General features: G+C 31.6%; 2 protein-coding genes across 2 annotated transcripts in view; both read right to left on the minus strand.

Moving 5' to 3' along the window:
• On the minus strand, nt 1–7,602 carry LOC134692180 (uncharacterized). Its single transcript, XM_063552629.1, has 4 exons — nt 7,125–7,602; nt 5,761–5,927; nt 2,752–2,847; nt 1–272 (listed from the first exon to the last, which is right to left on the minus strand). The coding sequence occupies exons 1-4, from the start codon at nt 7,462–7,464 to the stop codon at nt 237–239; spliced, it is 639 nt and encodes a 212-aa protein (XP_063408699.1). The 5' UTR covers nt 7,465–7,602; the 3' UTR covers nt 1–236.
• LOC134692493 (uncharacterized) overlaps nt 7,554–16,587 on the minus strand; it is a 23,732-nt gene continuing 14,698 nt past the window's right edge. Inside the window, exons 8-11 of the mRNA XM_063552948.1 lie at nt 10,123–10,165; nt 8,432–8,532; nt 7,626–8,189; nt 7,554–7,576 (exon numbers count right to left, since the gene is read on the minus strand). Coding sequence (XP_063409018.1) covers nt 7,554–7,576; nt 7,626–8,189; nt 8,432–8,532; nt 10,123–10,165 — 731 coding nt within the window. The remainder of the gene's footprint in view (nt 7,577–7,625; nt 8,190–8,431; nt 8,533–10,122; nt 10,166–16,587) is intronic.

The following is a 16,587-nucleotide window of genomic DNA, read 5'->3' on the forward strand; positions in this document are numbered from 1 at the left end:
TATATTTTCAACATTCAATAGCAGTCATTTATTCAAGTCGCAATCGTTAGAAATTAAAAGTTAGAATCATTATTTGTAATTCTGACTTGCAAACTAAGACAAAACACACACACGCACTCATATAAATTAATCACACATAAATATCATTTAAAAAGAAGGTTTAAATTTCAAAACTTCAAATAACACAATTATATACATATTATAATATGGCTCGTTATTCTTTTTTTAAACGTAGGTCAGAAATCAATTGAATCCACAGGTGGTAAATACTTCTGAAAAAAATAACACAAATGATTTGAATTGTTGAACAATTAATAAGTTAAATAGAGTCTACCAAATAACATATAAAAACATAATTATTAAATACAAAATTATCAAATTTGAACGTTAAGCTGCTTGGCAGTGTTTTTGCTACGCGTGTTGTGTTTGAGCTCGTCTTAGTGTTTGTGTGTCTCTTTTTGTATTTAATGGTACAATTAAATGTTTGCTACACGTACTATTATCATTTATTCACTAGTTAAATTTGAATCGTTTATCAAGAATGAGGTGCAGTAATATTGGCATTGAGAGAACCATCCACCAATAGACCAACGGACTAGAATGTAAAACGACACCATATAGTTCAATTTAAACAGACAACTGATTACAAAATGTATACCATATAGTTAAATTGGAACAGGTACTCGATATCAAAATGAGAAAAAATACATCAACGAAAAACGGCCACATTTGAGTTAAAAGCAAAAAAAACCAGGAAGGGACGGCAACCAACAACAATTAAAGGACTAAAGGCTGTTATTAGACACAAGTTATTATTTTGTACATAACGAACATAGCGCGGTAATCAAGTTTGTGATCGCTCTTAACCATTTTCTACCCTGGATCAGTGTTTCCAGTCTTATGTAGACGAAACGCGCGTCCGGCGTACTAAATTATAATCCTGGTATCTTTGATAACTTATTACCAGACGACACATAAGAATCAACTGCGAGACTCAATTGAAAATGACAAAACATGTCCTCAACACACTGGTTGGTACTAAAACAAGAAGCTAAGAGAATAAAGATAAAAGGAGCCTAAGTGTATGATATTTTATAACATCGATACACAAACACATTTTCCACTAACAAATAAACTTTTTTTCAAAGACCTCAATGTCACACAGACACCTCCAACAGATTTTATATAAGGACATAAAAATCAGCCTTAGAAATTCATTACTTTATACTTAAGAAAGTATAAACAAAAATGAATAACCTTAGTTTTCAACAATTGGATATTGATAAACTTCTGAAAATAAAACAAATCAAGTGTTTTGAATCGTAGTTTAATGTTTTAAGTGCCAGTCTGCCTCAGAATCTGGCAGTGGTGAAAACATGATAAAAAACCAACCGAATTTGACAATGATTTCAGTTCATAATATGTAGTTATGCATTAACATAACATTCATTTCTGTTTTCTGTTCTGGTAATAGAAGATACAATCTGGTTGAAATGCACTAGGAATTAACGAATAAGGGGAGATAACTCTGTAATTTGCTATCATTCTAAACAACTTTCTAACCAAGTTATATGCTATTACCAGACACACACAAACGAAAGACTAATACTTTTTAACTCGGGATGATGGTAAGTATTAAATAGCATGATTAGATCGGTGGGTTTTTTCTGATCATGTTTTGACTTTTAACTAAATTGCCTGATTCTTACAAAGAATGATACTTAATTAACATAACAATTTAAGCGGGATGTTTGGCATGCCACAAAACTAGGTTCAAGCCATCTTTTTCTTCTTAGAATACCCTGTACCAAGTTAGGAAAATGGCTATTGTTCGTTTATGTGTGTGTTATATTTTAATGTTGTGTTTCTGTTGTGTCGTAGTTCTCTGATAGTTGATTCGATTTATGAATTTCGAACAGCGGTATACTACTGTTGCCTTTATTGATGAATCTTCTCTATAAGCCAGATCACCGTTTCGTATAACATCTGATATCTCGTTGTTTAAAATTTTCTTGAGATAAACTTAAAAGCACAGTCTTTTTATCTATGATTTTTGTTAAATGCTCTACCTTGATAACAATAGATCACTTTTCATATGCTTAAGGATATTCATTATATTGGAGATTTATAAGATTACCCCCGGTTATTGGTAAAGTCTTCAGTTTTATACATAGATTTCTTTGTATCGTTGTTTATCTGTTTGTCGTTTTTTTCATTTTTTGCCAGGGCGTTGCTGGTTTGTTTTCGACTTACGAGTTCGAATATCCCTTCTGAATCTTTTCACCTTTCTTTCTTGTCATCATTTTTATTGGATTATTTCAACATTATTATTTTATATGAAGTTAACGCTCTTAATGAACTGTATGTTCGGAATAAATTAAAGATATAATAAAAATCAAATGATTTGACTCATATATACTTCGAAAAACTTCAACGAAGATATCACTAAATTTTCTAAATCTTTACAGCGTTTGGAAATAAAACATAGATGATTGTAGTTAAAATTAGTAAATCATGTTGTTTAAAATTCTAATTGATTTCAACTTATTTCGGTGAATAATTTTGTTTCTAATCAGCAATAATCTTCCGCTGCGTATTTGTTAACACTCAAAAGGAATAATTAGAATACAAACTCTTTTTATTTCATTATTCGATTTAACACAACTGTATCTTGAAAATATTCGACACCCCCTTTAGACTTTTATAAGAAAGTGTTAAATTTGAATCAAAACGTTTTCGTGTTTATCTTACCAATGCAGTTTCCTCACCGGGGTCAAATGTCGACGATCTGGAATTTTCGGAGGACTCATTTGAATTTTCTGCCTGACTTGTATCTGATGAAGACCCCTAAAAGAGACAGATTTAGACTAGATATTCCAAAAGAATTATACTGCCTGGAAGTTTTAACAATTTGTTTTTATTTGTTGTACAATACCGGAGGACCATTTATATGTTATGAGAGAGCATATTTTTATAGATTAATTGTTTATGTCTTTATCCTCTAACATCTAAAACCAACTATAATTTATTTTTTTTGTAAAGGGCTCCGTGGGAGCCATTGCTCCTGTCAGTCTAAACATCTTAGGCCGTGTTCACACCAAACGCCGTGTAGAGTAAACATGTTTACAATTAGTTTAGTGTAGTGTACACTGGTTTCACATTACATTTGTTCACATCTATACACCTTGTTTAGCTACCTGTACATAAGATTTGTTCCCACTTGTAAACTATATGTCATTTAAATGTTCATTACGTAGAACTGAATTCAAAATGTTTGGACAATTTTTCTAGCGGTACGGGAACAACCATTTGACTTCAAAAGGGGGATGGGGATGGGTATGGAAATATTCCGATCCCCAATTTGATACAAAAAAATGGTCATACAGATGATAAGAAAAATATTCTGAATCAAGAGTTTTCCCATACATTATAGTGTTAACTATTGAAAACAATGTATTTGATCACCAGCATCGAAAAAAAAAAAGGAATAAAAACGTATGCGCGAAAAAAAAAATTACTCAGATAAAAATAATAACCCTCCCCCTTTTTTAAGTTACGTGGTTGCTACTTTATGAAAGCCATTTTTTTTAATTTGCAGTAGTTAGAATATATTACAGATGTATCGATAACACATTAGAAAACATTAGCTGCAGCAGCGTGCTGACATCCGAAAAAAAGGATTGAGATATTAGGGATCACTACATTTTTATCTTTTCTGTTTGTTTCAAATGGTATTTCTTCTCCAAGGAGTATTGGTAAAAGAATAGGGTAACGGTTTTTTTATTTATTTTAGGTGTTATTTAACGGATCTGAGATACTAGACAAACAAATCATTTACCCCACACTTCTTTTTGTCATGCATTTATGCGTGAATCGTTGTTTGAGTAAAGACCAGTGGCGAATATTTCTATGTACGTCAGGTCGATTCGGGAAGATCTTTTCAAATGAATTAGGCAGCAACTATTTACTTCATTTTTTGGAGAGGGGGTGGAAGAGGGGGCTACTGATTTTTTACAGGACAAATTTTGGTGACAAGTCGAAATAAATTTAAGCATTATATATAGTGGCAGCTGAGGGTGAAGCAAACAGAAAAAATTTCAGAGCCAAAAACTGGAAACATTTTTTGTTTCCAAAACAAAATCCATAGCTCTCCACCCCCACCCCTTACCTTCATGTTTTATACTCAACTATAATAGCTCCCGAAAAATCAATTGGTTGCTGCCTTATTGGTTCGGCAATGATGCGGCTTTGAGTTTTGATCAGGAGTTAAGAAAGTACATTATTTTTTTTTACAAAAAAAAATCTGTAAAATTTAGACAACAATTTCTGTAAAGAACTATACTAATAATTATCAAAAAATAGCAGTTTTACCCAAAAATAGTTTCCTCCCTAAATATATACACGGTAAAACTAATGTCCTAAATGCCTAGTTTTGTGTACACTTAACTTACACAAGGCATACTTGACTATCGACTGTGTGTAGATAAAACATGATTTAAACTACATGTACACATTGAGTTTTATCAATGGGAACGCAATTGTGTTTAGTTTACGTGTGAGTTACACTAACACAACACCGACTTTAGGTCAATGTGAACACGGCCTTATTTGGACTACTCTAAAGCTCCTTTAGAAGAGAAAAAAACTAGAAATACAATACGTTTCTTCACATCCTATTTTCTTTGTCTACAAATACTACAGACAAGCTAAATTTCGTAACATTCCATTAAGTGTTATCAAAGTGTTTTTATGTCTGCAAATAATCTGCATAATATTAAGTACATCTTTCAGTTATACTAATAAAAAACAAAACAAAAAACAACAGGTTATCTCCAAATCATTCCAAATCTTCTGATAAAGATTGATAAAATTTCATGTAGTTTTGACTAAGTAATACATGTAATATGTCTATAATTCGTTAACCCCAGAGACTATCATAATATCAAATGTTTGTATTATCTGTATAAGATTATGAAGATATGGTATAAATGCCAATGAGGTATCACAATTATAATTTAATACGCCAGACGCGCGTTTCTTCTACATTAGACTCAGCAGTGACCCTCAGATAAAAAAAGAAGGTAAAAAGCCAAACATGTAAAAAGTTGAAGAGACCAAATGATACAGAAATTATCGTCTAATTCCACCAACGTAGAAAATAAAGCAGTAAAGTAGAATAGTAATCAATCTAATTTCCCTATGCACAAAAACGGTCTAAACAAAACTTGTAAAACCAAAAATTATGTAAAACGTTTTCAAAAGAGAATAAAACCAAAACAACGCAAATGGTCTAACAGTATAGTTTACTGTCATCTTTATTTTAGGGAATGCATAATGAATTTGAGCAATCCTGATATCCTCTACCAAATCAATGACTAATAGTTTGATGGTACACTCGAGGAATGTTAGTTCACCTGGCCAGTTGCATTATAGACGAAGTGGTAGTTACAACATTTATAACGATTTTCATCAGCAAATACGTGTTCATGGAGAACCATTCAAGTGCCTTCTTGAACAGAACTTAACCCTTTGTATATCTAATCATTTGTAGGATAAAAGATGAAAACCCTTTATCTTCTTGTTATTTAAATGCCATTCGCCATTAAAATTACACAGGCATACCGACGGATACATAAATCTTAAGAAGATACAATTAAGGTAAAAATCTGATACTGCGGGAATCGAACAAACTCCAAAATGAGCGAGACCGGTTGTGCCCACTTTTAAGCTCTAAAAAGGGAATATTTCAAGTATACATACCGAATGGACATTATTTGACATTTCAGATTCTGAAGGTCGTGGAGCTCTACTTGTTGCTACTTTCCTTAAAACATCTTGATTATCAGGTTGCGTTACTGCTAAATGGTGTTCGCGTGTTGTCCATTGGTTGTTGGGGTCTTTTTCTTTTCTTCTTAGTCTAGGTTTTACTGGAATTATAATTTATATATTAAAACATATATCATATTGGGCACTCCATCAGTCGTGACAATTATAATGCAAAACAATTATCAAAAGATTCGTATCTTGTTCCTTTTTAACTTTGCAACTTTTAAAAAATAATATAAACCTAATATTTGCCTTATTAACACTAATATAACACACGGCAAATACACCATATGCTGCCCACGCAATCCTTGATGGTTAAAAAATGTGCTTTTGTCAACTTCTTTTCATTTAAAAATTCCTAAATTCGGTGAACAATCATGTACATATGCATTGGTCTATTAGTCCTTTTGAAACTTTTATAATCCATTTTGCATTAAGAACATATATGCGGTGAACAATGTTTGCATAAAATTACAAACAAAATATATTTTTTATAGACGTATATTTGTAATAATGTGTCATCGAAAACAAGATTTCTGATGTCATATAACCGTTTCAGCACGGAGTCTTGCGTGAGATTTGATAAAACGTTTATATGAAAAAGAAAAAAACCTGATTAAAAATTTTCAAGATAAATTCACATGTCTCGTTATATGGTTTATGACGCGTCCGGATGCTGGAGTTTCTCGCGGTTTTGAAGACTCATTGGTGGACTTCGGCTGTTGTCTGCTCTATGGTTAGGTTGTTGTCTCTTTGACACATTCCCTATTTCCATTCTCAATTTCATAAATAGGAATAGTTCTCAACCGTGTGTTTTGCATCAAAGCGATAAAATATTTCGAACATCAGTCTCTTGAGATTTAATATTCTTTTGCAGCATTTCAGAGATATTGTTGGTAGGTAATCTATTCATAATTCAATTAAAAATAATTATGTATATATTGTAGATTTAACTTATATTATATATTGCATGCTGTAAAAATAAAAAGTTGCAATTCCAATTCGCCGTTTCAGAATCTAATGCATTCTGGGTGATATTTCAAAAAGCGTACACCATAACGTTGTGATTGGTTTAAAACGTGATAAACAATATAAATTCAACCAATTACGTAACGTTATTTTTATTTTTGTGTTACCCATAGTTATTTAGATTCTGAAAAGGCGTATTGTTTCACTGAAATAACAAGTCTGTTTGGTCAAGCAGGAATTCACAAAAATTATATTTTCAAAATATGTTTATGTTTAAGGAACATTATGCATCTATCTTGGTGTTACTAGTCCTAACAGAAATCAAATACCTGTAGCAACGCTTGGAATTATGTTAGTTGTAGGATTTTTGTCAATTATTGGAAGTTGCTTATTCTTAAGATTAAATGTCGAACTTCTATCTTCTTCTAGGTTTGGTTGATTTACATTATCGATACCCTCCTCGTGCACATGTCTCAGAAAGTCTGTTCGTTTCTGAGTATATGGATCGGCAATTGAGTCATCTTCTATAATATTAAGAGGGTCATTCACTCGTGACTGAGTGGTTTTGTCCTTTTTAGATAGTGTCTTTGTTTGGGTATTTCTAAATTGCCTAAATTCAGCAGTATTTTCAAGTTGTCTAGTTCTTGTCCTAGCATTCTTCCGCGGCATATTTTCATATTTTGAATGCTCTTTTTTATCACTCTTCCCCGCGTTATCAAATGTTTTTCTTTTTGACGTGGATTGAGCATCTTCCACATTTAACTTTTTGTATGTTTTCTCTCTGCAAACATATTCACCTTCAAGTGTCATCTCTACTGACATGTTACTACTTGACACATCATGAGGATGAATAAGAATTTGTGTTGACTGCAGTTCAATTTGCTCATTGTCACTTGAGGTTAATGTATTCTTATCGCTGTATTCAACGTTTATTCTATTTTTATCGGATATGGCCGTTTTTTCGTGCCGATCGTGTGAAATGCTTTTTATTTTTTGGGGTGAATGTTTTGTTCTATCTATCTGTATCGGTTTGCAAGGACTAGTTGATTTTACACCCGAAATCAATTCTGTGAATTCCTCATGTGCTACAGATGATCTTCTGTCTGTTGAACATTCAGGAAATGATTCAGTACCAAATGAACTGTGAACTTCAGCCAAATGAGGTTTTCTGATTTCTTCTTTTGACGTTGAAACATGTTTTTCTTTTGTACTGGTATTATCATAATGACTTGTAACATCGTTGTTTTCTGTGATACCGGACATCAATACACATGCTTCCTCATAGGTATTAGATATACTCCTACTGGATAACCTATCTATTTCATTGTATGTCTTATTGTTATCAACGTCATTTGATGCTTTCTCATATATGTGGCAGTTATCTGACCAGGTTCCTGAAAATTTGGATAAAATTTTGGATTAATTACACATTAAAACAGATTTCTTTATAATCAAATTAGCACAAACTTTATAAAACTGAATTTAATCGAAATTTAATTTGAAAACAGATCAAATTTTAAGTTTAAAAAAATGAATCATAATTAAGCAGCACTTTTGACATTTTAATCTTTATCGTTAACTTGTCGTTCCAGGTACCAAACAACATATATATAAGGAATAATATACATATACTCACGTATACATAAACAAACTTGAAGTGGTTTATCTCTACAGGTTTTGTTCACGATGATAACAACAACAAGGATTATTGCCACTACGATAATACCAATGATGATTCTAAAATGTCAGTGATGACTTAGTTACTTCGCTCATATACACAAAAAGAAGAACATTAACAAAAGAGTGTACTTCGGTGTAACTGATTAGTGGTAAGTGCATACATGTCATAGAGTATTTATTTCGTGTACCACTACTCCCAATACCATGTTAATTCATACTTTGACCGTTGGTTTTCTCGTTTGAATGGTTTTACACTAGTAGTTTTAGGGCCCTTTATAGTTTGTTGTTCGGTGTGAGCCAAGGCCCCGTATTGAGGGCCATTCATTGACTTATAATGGTTTACTTTTATAAATTGTTATTTTGATGGAGAGTTGTCTCATTGGCACTCACACCACATCTTCCTATATCTATTTAGATTGGTTTATTGATGGACTTCGGCTGTTATCTGCTCAAAGGTCTGGTGTTTGTCTCTTTGACATATTCATACATTTCCATAAAATCCTATTACACTGGAAGGACACACTCCAGGTGTTTAACAATCTAAAGCGAGTCTAAATTCGCCAACTATAAAAGGATTGTTATGTTTGAAGTAAATAAATTCAAGCAATATATTGCTAGTGCATGAAATTTTTTTTTTCTAAAGGTCAAAGTATCATAAATCAGGAAAGACCAATGAGTGTTATTGTGTTTTATTTGCTAATTGCAACATACATATGAAGCTCCCAATAAATATACCAAAGCACAATCACGTTATGATAAAAAAAAACACATTATACATGTCATACGACTGAGGCGTGTTATTGGATAAACCTTCATCAGAACCGCTCAATGCCCAAATATTTGAAATACAAGAATGTAAAAGATATATGACTAGAAGGGCTTAAAAATGCTATTTTCACCTAAAGCAAACATTGCTTGGAGATGTTTTCTTTTAAATTTCTTGATTTTTAAGCTGACAATTTATAATAAAACATGTCATGACTATAGAGCTGAGGTTATCATCGGGGACTGATAGAACACCAGCAACGGTTTCTACCAAGTTCTCTAAATATTACAACAACACAACATAAATTTCTGAATTAATCCTCATCAAGAAAGCGGTAAGCCGAATATTTGAAAAGCCAAGATTATTAGGACTCAACAGTGGAAATGCAAATTTGAGTAAAAAAACGGACATAAAATCTAACTTTTGTATACAATAAAACGACGTGCAAATCAAAATTGAGGGAATCGCCAGAATTCAAAAAGACCGAAACCAGGTACGTCGACATGTTCAGCTTCAACTGATTTGTATGCAGTATCCCCCCCCTGCGAATCCACATTCAGTCAAATTGATTTAAAGGTAGATATGAGAATTTTTTGTTTATATATAGATGAAACCATTCACCATAAAAAAAATAGTGTATTATGTATGACGACTCTTCTCTTAAATGGTTAACCATATGTATGTTTGCCATCTTTTCTACTTTTAAAGTATGTGACCTCGACATTCATATTTTGTTTTAAACACAAAAACTATTCAAAGTGTTGTTTGATTTATCAATCTTGTCGGACAAAAAACCCAAGAAATACTTTGTAAATTGTGTTATTTTTGTACTATCCCCTTAGTAAATAACAACATCATAATGTTTTTTTCTTTAATCTTACCCAATATAAACGTCATAATTTTGCTGTTCTTTGGTACTTTGGTCTAAAAGAAATGGAAGAGCAAGTTGTTACTATAATTTTTTATCAAAAATTGTAATACAACATCAAGAAACTATTTAGTAATAATTAACCTCAGAGCGTTTATTAAACTTAAACTCGTGATAGAACAAAATGAAAATAAGAAACGGTAACCATTCAAAAGAACTATCAGTTTTACAGGAGATACGGACTTCATTTGCCCCAAATGTTCGTTGTAACGTTTTATCGAAGGGCTTGATTATATGACTGCATAAGTTAACAAGAAAAAGTACAGAAATAAATAATTATAAAGGATGACGGTTATCAAGGAAAAAAACAATGTATCGCAATTTGAAGGTCTCGGATGAAAGCTAAATTTGTATAGCCTGATGGTATTGTAAATCCCTTCCTTTCAAGCTAGCTTAGTGTTACTACACTCAACAAAGATGACAAATGCATCTATATTCTGTTGTTTTCAGACTAATCAGTGACCCTTTAATAAAATAGAAAAACTGGAAGCCAAACAATGATTGACTTTTGTTAAATCTTTAAATACCATGGATATAAACGTCAAAACATCAAAATTTATTTGCCAAATAGTAGACATTCAATAAATTCCTAATCTGCGGTATGTAATCTGTTAATATCGTCGGTTGTATAGTTTGTTTAATTGATTATGACTGTTATTAATAAAACAAAACAACATGACATTGCCCTTCACTGTACAAACACATTGTTTTAATTTGATTTCTATTCCAACGTCAGTTTTTTTTCAATATTAATCGCAATAAAAAATGAGGATATTTGGTAAACAAAACACACAAGTTTAATGTCCTTTCTTTATACAGTTGTTAGCTGTTGTTATTGGTGTCTACTTTTAAACAATTCACTAGCGTTCTGGAACGAATTTTTGCCGTAGTCGTTTACTTTTTACTAGAACTCAAAAACAACCTTGGTGATGATGTGTACTCCATATATACCTCTGTATTTATAAGTTCAAATGCAACTCTTTTGCTGCCGCATTTCAAAGTCTCTTTTAAGTGATCTTCATTTGGTATTTCGGGTTTTTTTTATAGATCGCAATGTCGATCTATTGAGTGAATAGTTAAAGTATCAAATTTTGAAATTTAAAAATTTGATATTAAACATGACTTCTTTCTTATTGGTTAACTCTCACACTTCAGTATCATTTTATATTATATATTTTCATTAAAGCTTCAAAGGAAAAGGTTACTGGTTACTTAGTTCATTCATTCGATAACAGAACTGAATACTTCGTAAAGGAAAAATGATCATTTATCACAGAAACAAAATAAATGGGGAATGTGTCCATTGAACACAGATGATACCCCAGCCTGTATATGTTATGAAGGGACATAACTCAAGAAAGTTAAAAGTGAGTTTTAAGGAAATAAGCATTGATGAAGAGTTTCATATCATTTGGTCGAGGCCAACTAAATTTAAGAGAATGGAAACGAATACTTTGGCAATTTATATACTACTATTTGTAAACAAGTATAAGTCTAGAACATTAAATATGACACGAATAAAATTCATACTTGGTCTGTGTTGTGTGGTTATAAGCATTATGTATAAGATTCATAACATTTGGTTAAAGCAAACTTAATTAAAGACTAAAAATGAAAATGTTCCAACTATAACGGTGTATACTCATGACTGGTATAAGTCATTTTAATTTCTGTTTTGTGTTAATTTACAGTGTTTATAAGTGTCATAGCATTTGCTCCAGGCAAACTAAAAATTTGAGAACGGATACCAATTTCTGGTCATACGGCCCGACGTAGAGATGAACAAGGTTAAAACTTGATATCCCATCTACGTCGACGGGGCATGAAACTGACTTCACAGAGTCAAGGAAGCCAAATAAAAGTTACAACACAACTGTTCTCTATTTTATCTAAGACTGTTCTCGTACAATGCATATATTAACTGACTGAACACACAACATGTCCTATTTTTATTAAACCTGTCGACTAAAACAGAAGTTTGATCTATTGTATTGCTTATCATATCACATATATATAAATCAATCGTTATCTAACATACCTAGATTTTTTTAATTTAAACATATTATCGCTATTTTGTGCATTTTTCCTTTGAAATTTTTTGTGATAATTTTCATATCATGCTTCTCGCTTGAGATAGAAAAATTATCGCTAGAAACTTAGGAGACCACGTGGCGTTGCTAACGAAATTGACATTGAAATTGACAACGTCGTCATATGTAAAATAGCGATAAACAGATTATCATTGGTCATCTCAACTCGATTCCAGCTCAAGCGAGAAAATCAATCTCGTTGAGATGATCAACGATTATCTATAAATGCATGTCAAATCTGTAATCACAACTAAAACATTTCTCTTGAAGGCATGATTATTAAAAAATTGATAATTTTTTGATTCTGCACCAGTTGCACATTTCACATTGAATATTTTGTCAATGGTTCTGGAGGCAAAATTATTTGAAGTCCAAAGCTTTTTAAAAAGATGAACAGCTATTAACAAAAAAGTATAAAATAATATAGACAAAGCCGGTTTAGGAATCACAGTTTAGCCTGAGGATGATTTATTCATTATATTAAGATAATTTCCTAAATTATGCAATAGCAAATTTGATAAATACATCAACATTGTTCTGCTGTTTAATTGTGTGTTAATGATCTACTAAAATTGATTCCGGTTGATCATGCTCTTTTGCAGTTCCACGTTGTCATTTATAGTAGCTTTGATGTTGTTTTTCTTCTGTATTTTCGTTGATTTTTATTTCCTTTTCCCACTTTCTCTTTTTATTTGACCCTTTTGTCTTAGCCTTTAGTTTCCTGTTAATTCGTCTGTTACTTTTTTTCAGTCTTTTTACTTCTTTTTCTAATTTTTCCAGACGTTTAATAATACTTGATAAGTTACCGTTTGACACTGCAAGGATAAAAAAAAATTACAAACAAGTGGCATTTTTATATAATTCTATATATACTTTAAATGTAAAAAAAAAAAGAAGATGTGGTATGATTGCCAATGAGACAACTATCCGCAAATGACCAAAATGACACAGACATTAACAACTCATTTAAAAAATATATATTTAAATTATTCTATAAAATTTAAAAACAAATTAAAATTTGATACTACATAAAAGTACATCATTGAAAAAAATAGAACTTGTATCTGGGCTATAAGTTGCCTAATCTTCTTTTTCAAATTTGTTACAAATGAACGCAAATATTGTAAACTTGTTTAAATGTTAAGTAAAAGCAGATCATTCCATTTAATGAAAAAGAAAATAGACCATTTTCATATAACCGACCCTGAACTGTGGATTTTACCAATTTTCAGCAGGTTACCTACTCTGTGGTAGGACATACTGGTCCTCGGTCAATTACGAGCAACCAAAAGAAATAAAATCAAGTATTTAATCGGCGCAATTTTTATTTATTGGAGGGGGAGATTTACTGTTTTCTGACGATTGAGTCATGTTTAGAACGCATTAAACAGTTAATTTTCCTACAAATTTATACCGATTAAAATCTTGAATTTAATTATTTAACTTGCCCTTTTTTCACTGAGTACCAGGATGTCATACCACAGAGAATGTAACATGTCGGAGTCAAAAGCCAGTAATTTGAAAATGGACTATTGACATATATGTATGATCAAAAATTGATAAACTACCCAGAGTGTAGAAGAGGGATAAAGGAATATAGTATGTTCTTTTATAATGCATAGAAAAAAAGATGATAAATAAACGGCATAACATAAACTGACTTGAACAAATATACAGAAACGAAATGACTGAACAAACATGCATAGCATAAACTGACTGCACAATTGTACGCAACATAGACTTACTAAGCAAACATGCATTAAATAGACTGACTAAAACAAAATTATTGATCAAACATGCATATTATAAACTAACTGAACAGTTGTACCTAACATACACTAACTAAATAAACATGCATAAACTAAACTGACTGAACAGACATGCATCAAAATGTGTTTGGTGACATATAATGAAGTTATTCTAGTAATATGAAAAACATATCTATAAACAATCGCAGTTCATTACAGATTTTAAGGGGATAAAGCGATCACTTTCTTTAAAATTGCAATCAATGCTAATTAATCAATCGGTATTTTATAATACTTGACAAGAAAATAAAAATCTAAACATTTTAATATACTTAACGACTCTAGAAACGCATTTTTATTTTTTTACCAAATCTTGTTTGATTCTCTTACAACTTATACTTTTCATAGATATAGGAAGATGTGGTGTGAGTGCCAATGAGACAACTCTCCATCCAAATAACAATTTAAAAAGTAAACCATTATAGGTTAAAGTACGGCCTTCAACACGGAACCTTGGCTCACACCGAACAACAAGCTATAAAGGGCCCCAAAATTACTAGTGTAAAACCATTTAAATGCTTATCATACTTCTTTCTCCTTACAAAAAAAATCTGACTTACCTGTGGTTATTGAACATAGCGAATTTTTAGAGTCTTACGAATTTCTTAAAGCGAAATTTTTAACCCATGAGAGTTTTTTCATTTTTTTGTTTGTTTTGTGAAACAGTTCTTTCAATCCTTTGCCTCACTCAAATCAGTTTAAAAATGTTGCATCTCCATTTTACCAAGACTGAGAAATAAAAAACTTAATTAGCCCTTAAGAATACTGCAAACATAAAAACATAAACGTGCTGCAACCATACTGTATGACTTCAGAAACTGGTCTTACTGTCCTTTCGACAACGATACAAGTAAACAAGATGTGTTACTGGCCATCAATGAACAGATCAACCTAAAGTGACAATGAAACAGAATTGTATTACGCAACACGGCCGCAACGTCAATCGCTAATCAAATTGCCGAATGCCATTGAGTACAGATTCATGCCATAAATCTTTCCTATCAATTGAATTGCCACAGAATCGACTGAAATAAAACCTTTAAAGCCCTCTAGTTCCAACCGCGTTATTGCCAAAACCAATTAATGGGTTGAATAAATGCAAAATCAGAAGGTGTAAAACAGAACCCTAAACATGTCAGACAAAATTTTTTGACCTTTCTGACAATCATATTGGCGTTTAATACAGGCAGTCATCGCTTTTAACGGTAACACATTCATTCAAAAATAACACAAAAATAATCTAGTGTTGCGATTCTAAAGTCGGTCAGTATATATTGAATCAAAATATAACATACATGTGTCCTTATTAGTTTTCCATGAAACGTGTGTGTTCCATGTTAACGATTATGAACATAATAACTAAATAATTTTACGTGTTTTCGAATTTTAATCCAAATCGGATTAGATGGAATTGTTGCATGAAGAGAAAGCAACAAAACGATAAAGTTTTTTTTTTCCTTCAATTTATATACCTATATGGAGTTATTTTCTTTCAGAACGTCAGGTCATTCTTTTTCAGAATCAACCCGGACGATACCATGTTTCAATGGTATATGCTCCAAGGCATAAAATAATGACCTGTGTAAGGTCATTATTTTCCTTGATAAACATGCAATATATGATTTACTTCAAACTTTTATTCGTCCAATAGTTTTTTATTGCCGATGTTGGAAATTTATTTTCTAAAGTTCAACCAATGATAGATGTAAAAGAAACCGTCATTGTAGACCCGCAATTTAATTTTAGAAACAAATAACGTGAAGTTTTGTTGATTTATCGCTATAATAAAGAAACATTGTCATATAGGTCAGATGAATTTTAATGTAGACTTTCATAAAATAAATCCAGATTTAACATATTCGTGTGTAAGATTTTGAAAATCTTATTGAGTCAAACTGAATAGGTTGATTACTTAACGTCCAGTGGCAAATACTTCATGCATGTTCAGAACGATACACACTGAATAGGAAATCATACTGTGACCTACATGTATTTATATTCGTCTTTGTGTCAGTTCGTAACTTTTAAAAACTTATGTATACCTTTTACTCTATCAAATGATCAACTAATAAAATAATCTTATCATTCTATTGAATAACATTAACGTAACTCGCGAAAGGGGCGGGTGCGGAGGGTATATAATTTTATCCTGATTATCTTTTAATCAAATGTATTGCTATTCAAAAGACAATCTTTCTGAAATTTTCATTCGATTCAAGTAAAATGGTAAGATAAATAACAACTTTTCCGCGATAGAAATAACATAACAAAACGAAAGGAAAAAAAAACATACCCCCTCCCCCTTTTCCATAAGCTAAGTGATACAATAAATAACTAACTTACATTGTGTCTTGTATTTGTCATACACCGTTATCGGATGGTAACAATACATTTGTGTCTTACTTCATGCAGTTACAGTAATATTTTTTATTGTGTATGGATAACAATTTTTGAAAGGTTTATATCTAAATTATTCAGTGAGTTTTATTTCACATTTTAAATGAGCCGCAGGGCGTATTA

This window comes from Mytilus trossulus, chromosome 12, assembly GCF_036588685.1.
Source record: "Mytilus trossulus isolate FHL-02 chromosome 12, PNRI_Mtr1.1.1.hap1, whole genome shotgun sequence".
NCBI classification, from domain to species: Eukaryota; Metazoa; Mollusca; class Bivalvia; order Mytilida; family Mytilidae; genus Mytilus; species Mytilus trossulus.

What these genes read in the sequence shown, in the direction of transcription:
- LOC134692180 (XM_063552629.1), bottom strand. Translation starts at nt 7,464, where the DNA reads ATGCCGCGGAAGAATGCTAGGACAAGAACTAGACAACTTGAAAATACT. An exon ending in AATTCCAAGCGTTGCTACAG is followed by an intron (nt 5,928 to 7,124) that starts GTATTTGATTTC and finishes TTATAATTCCAG; the next exon opens with TAAAACCTAGACTAAGAAGA. An exon ending in TGTCAAATAATGTCCATTCG is followed by an intron (nt 2,848 to 5,760) that starts GTATGTATACTT and finishes TGTCTCTTTTAG; the next exon opens with GGGTCTTCATCAGATACAAG.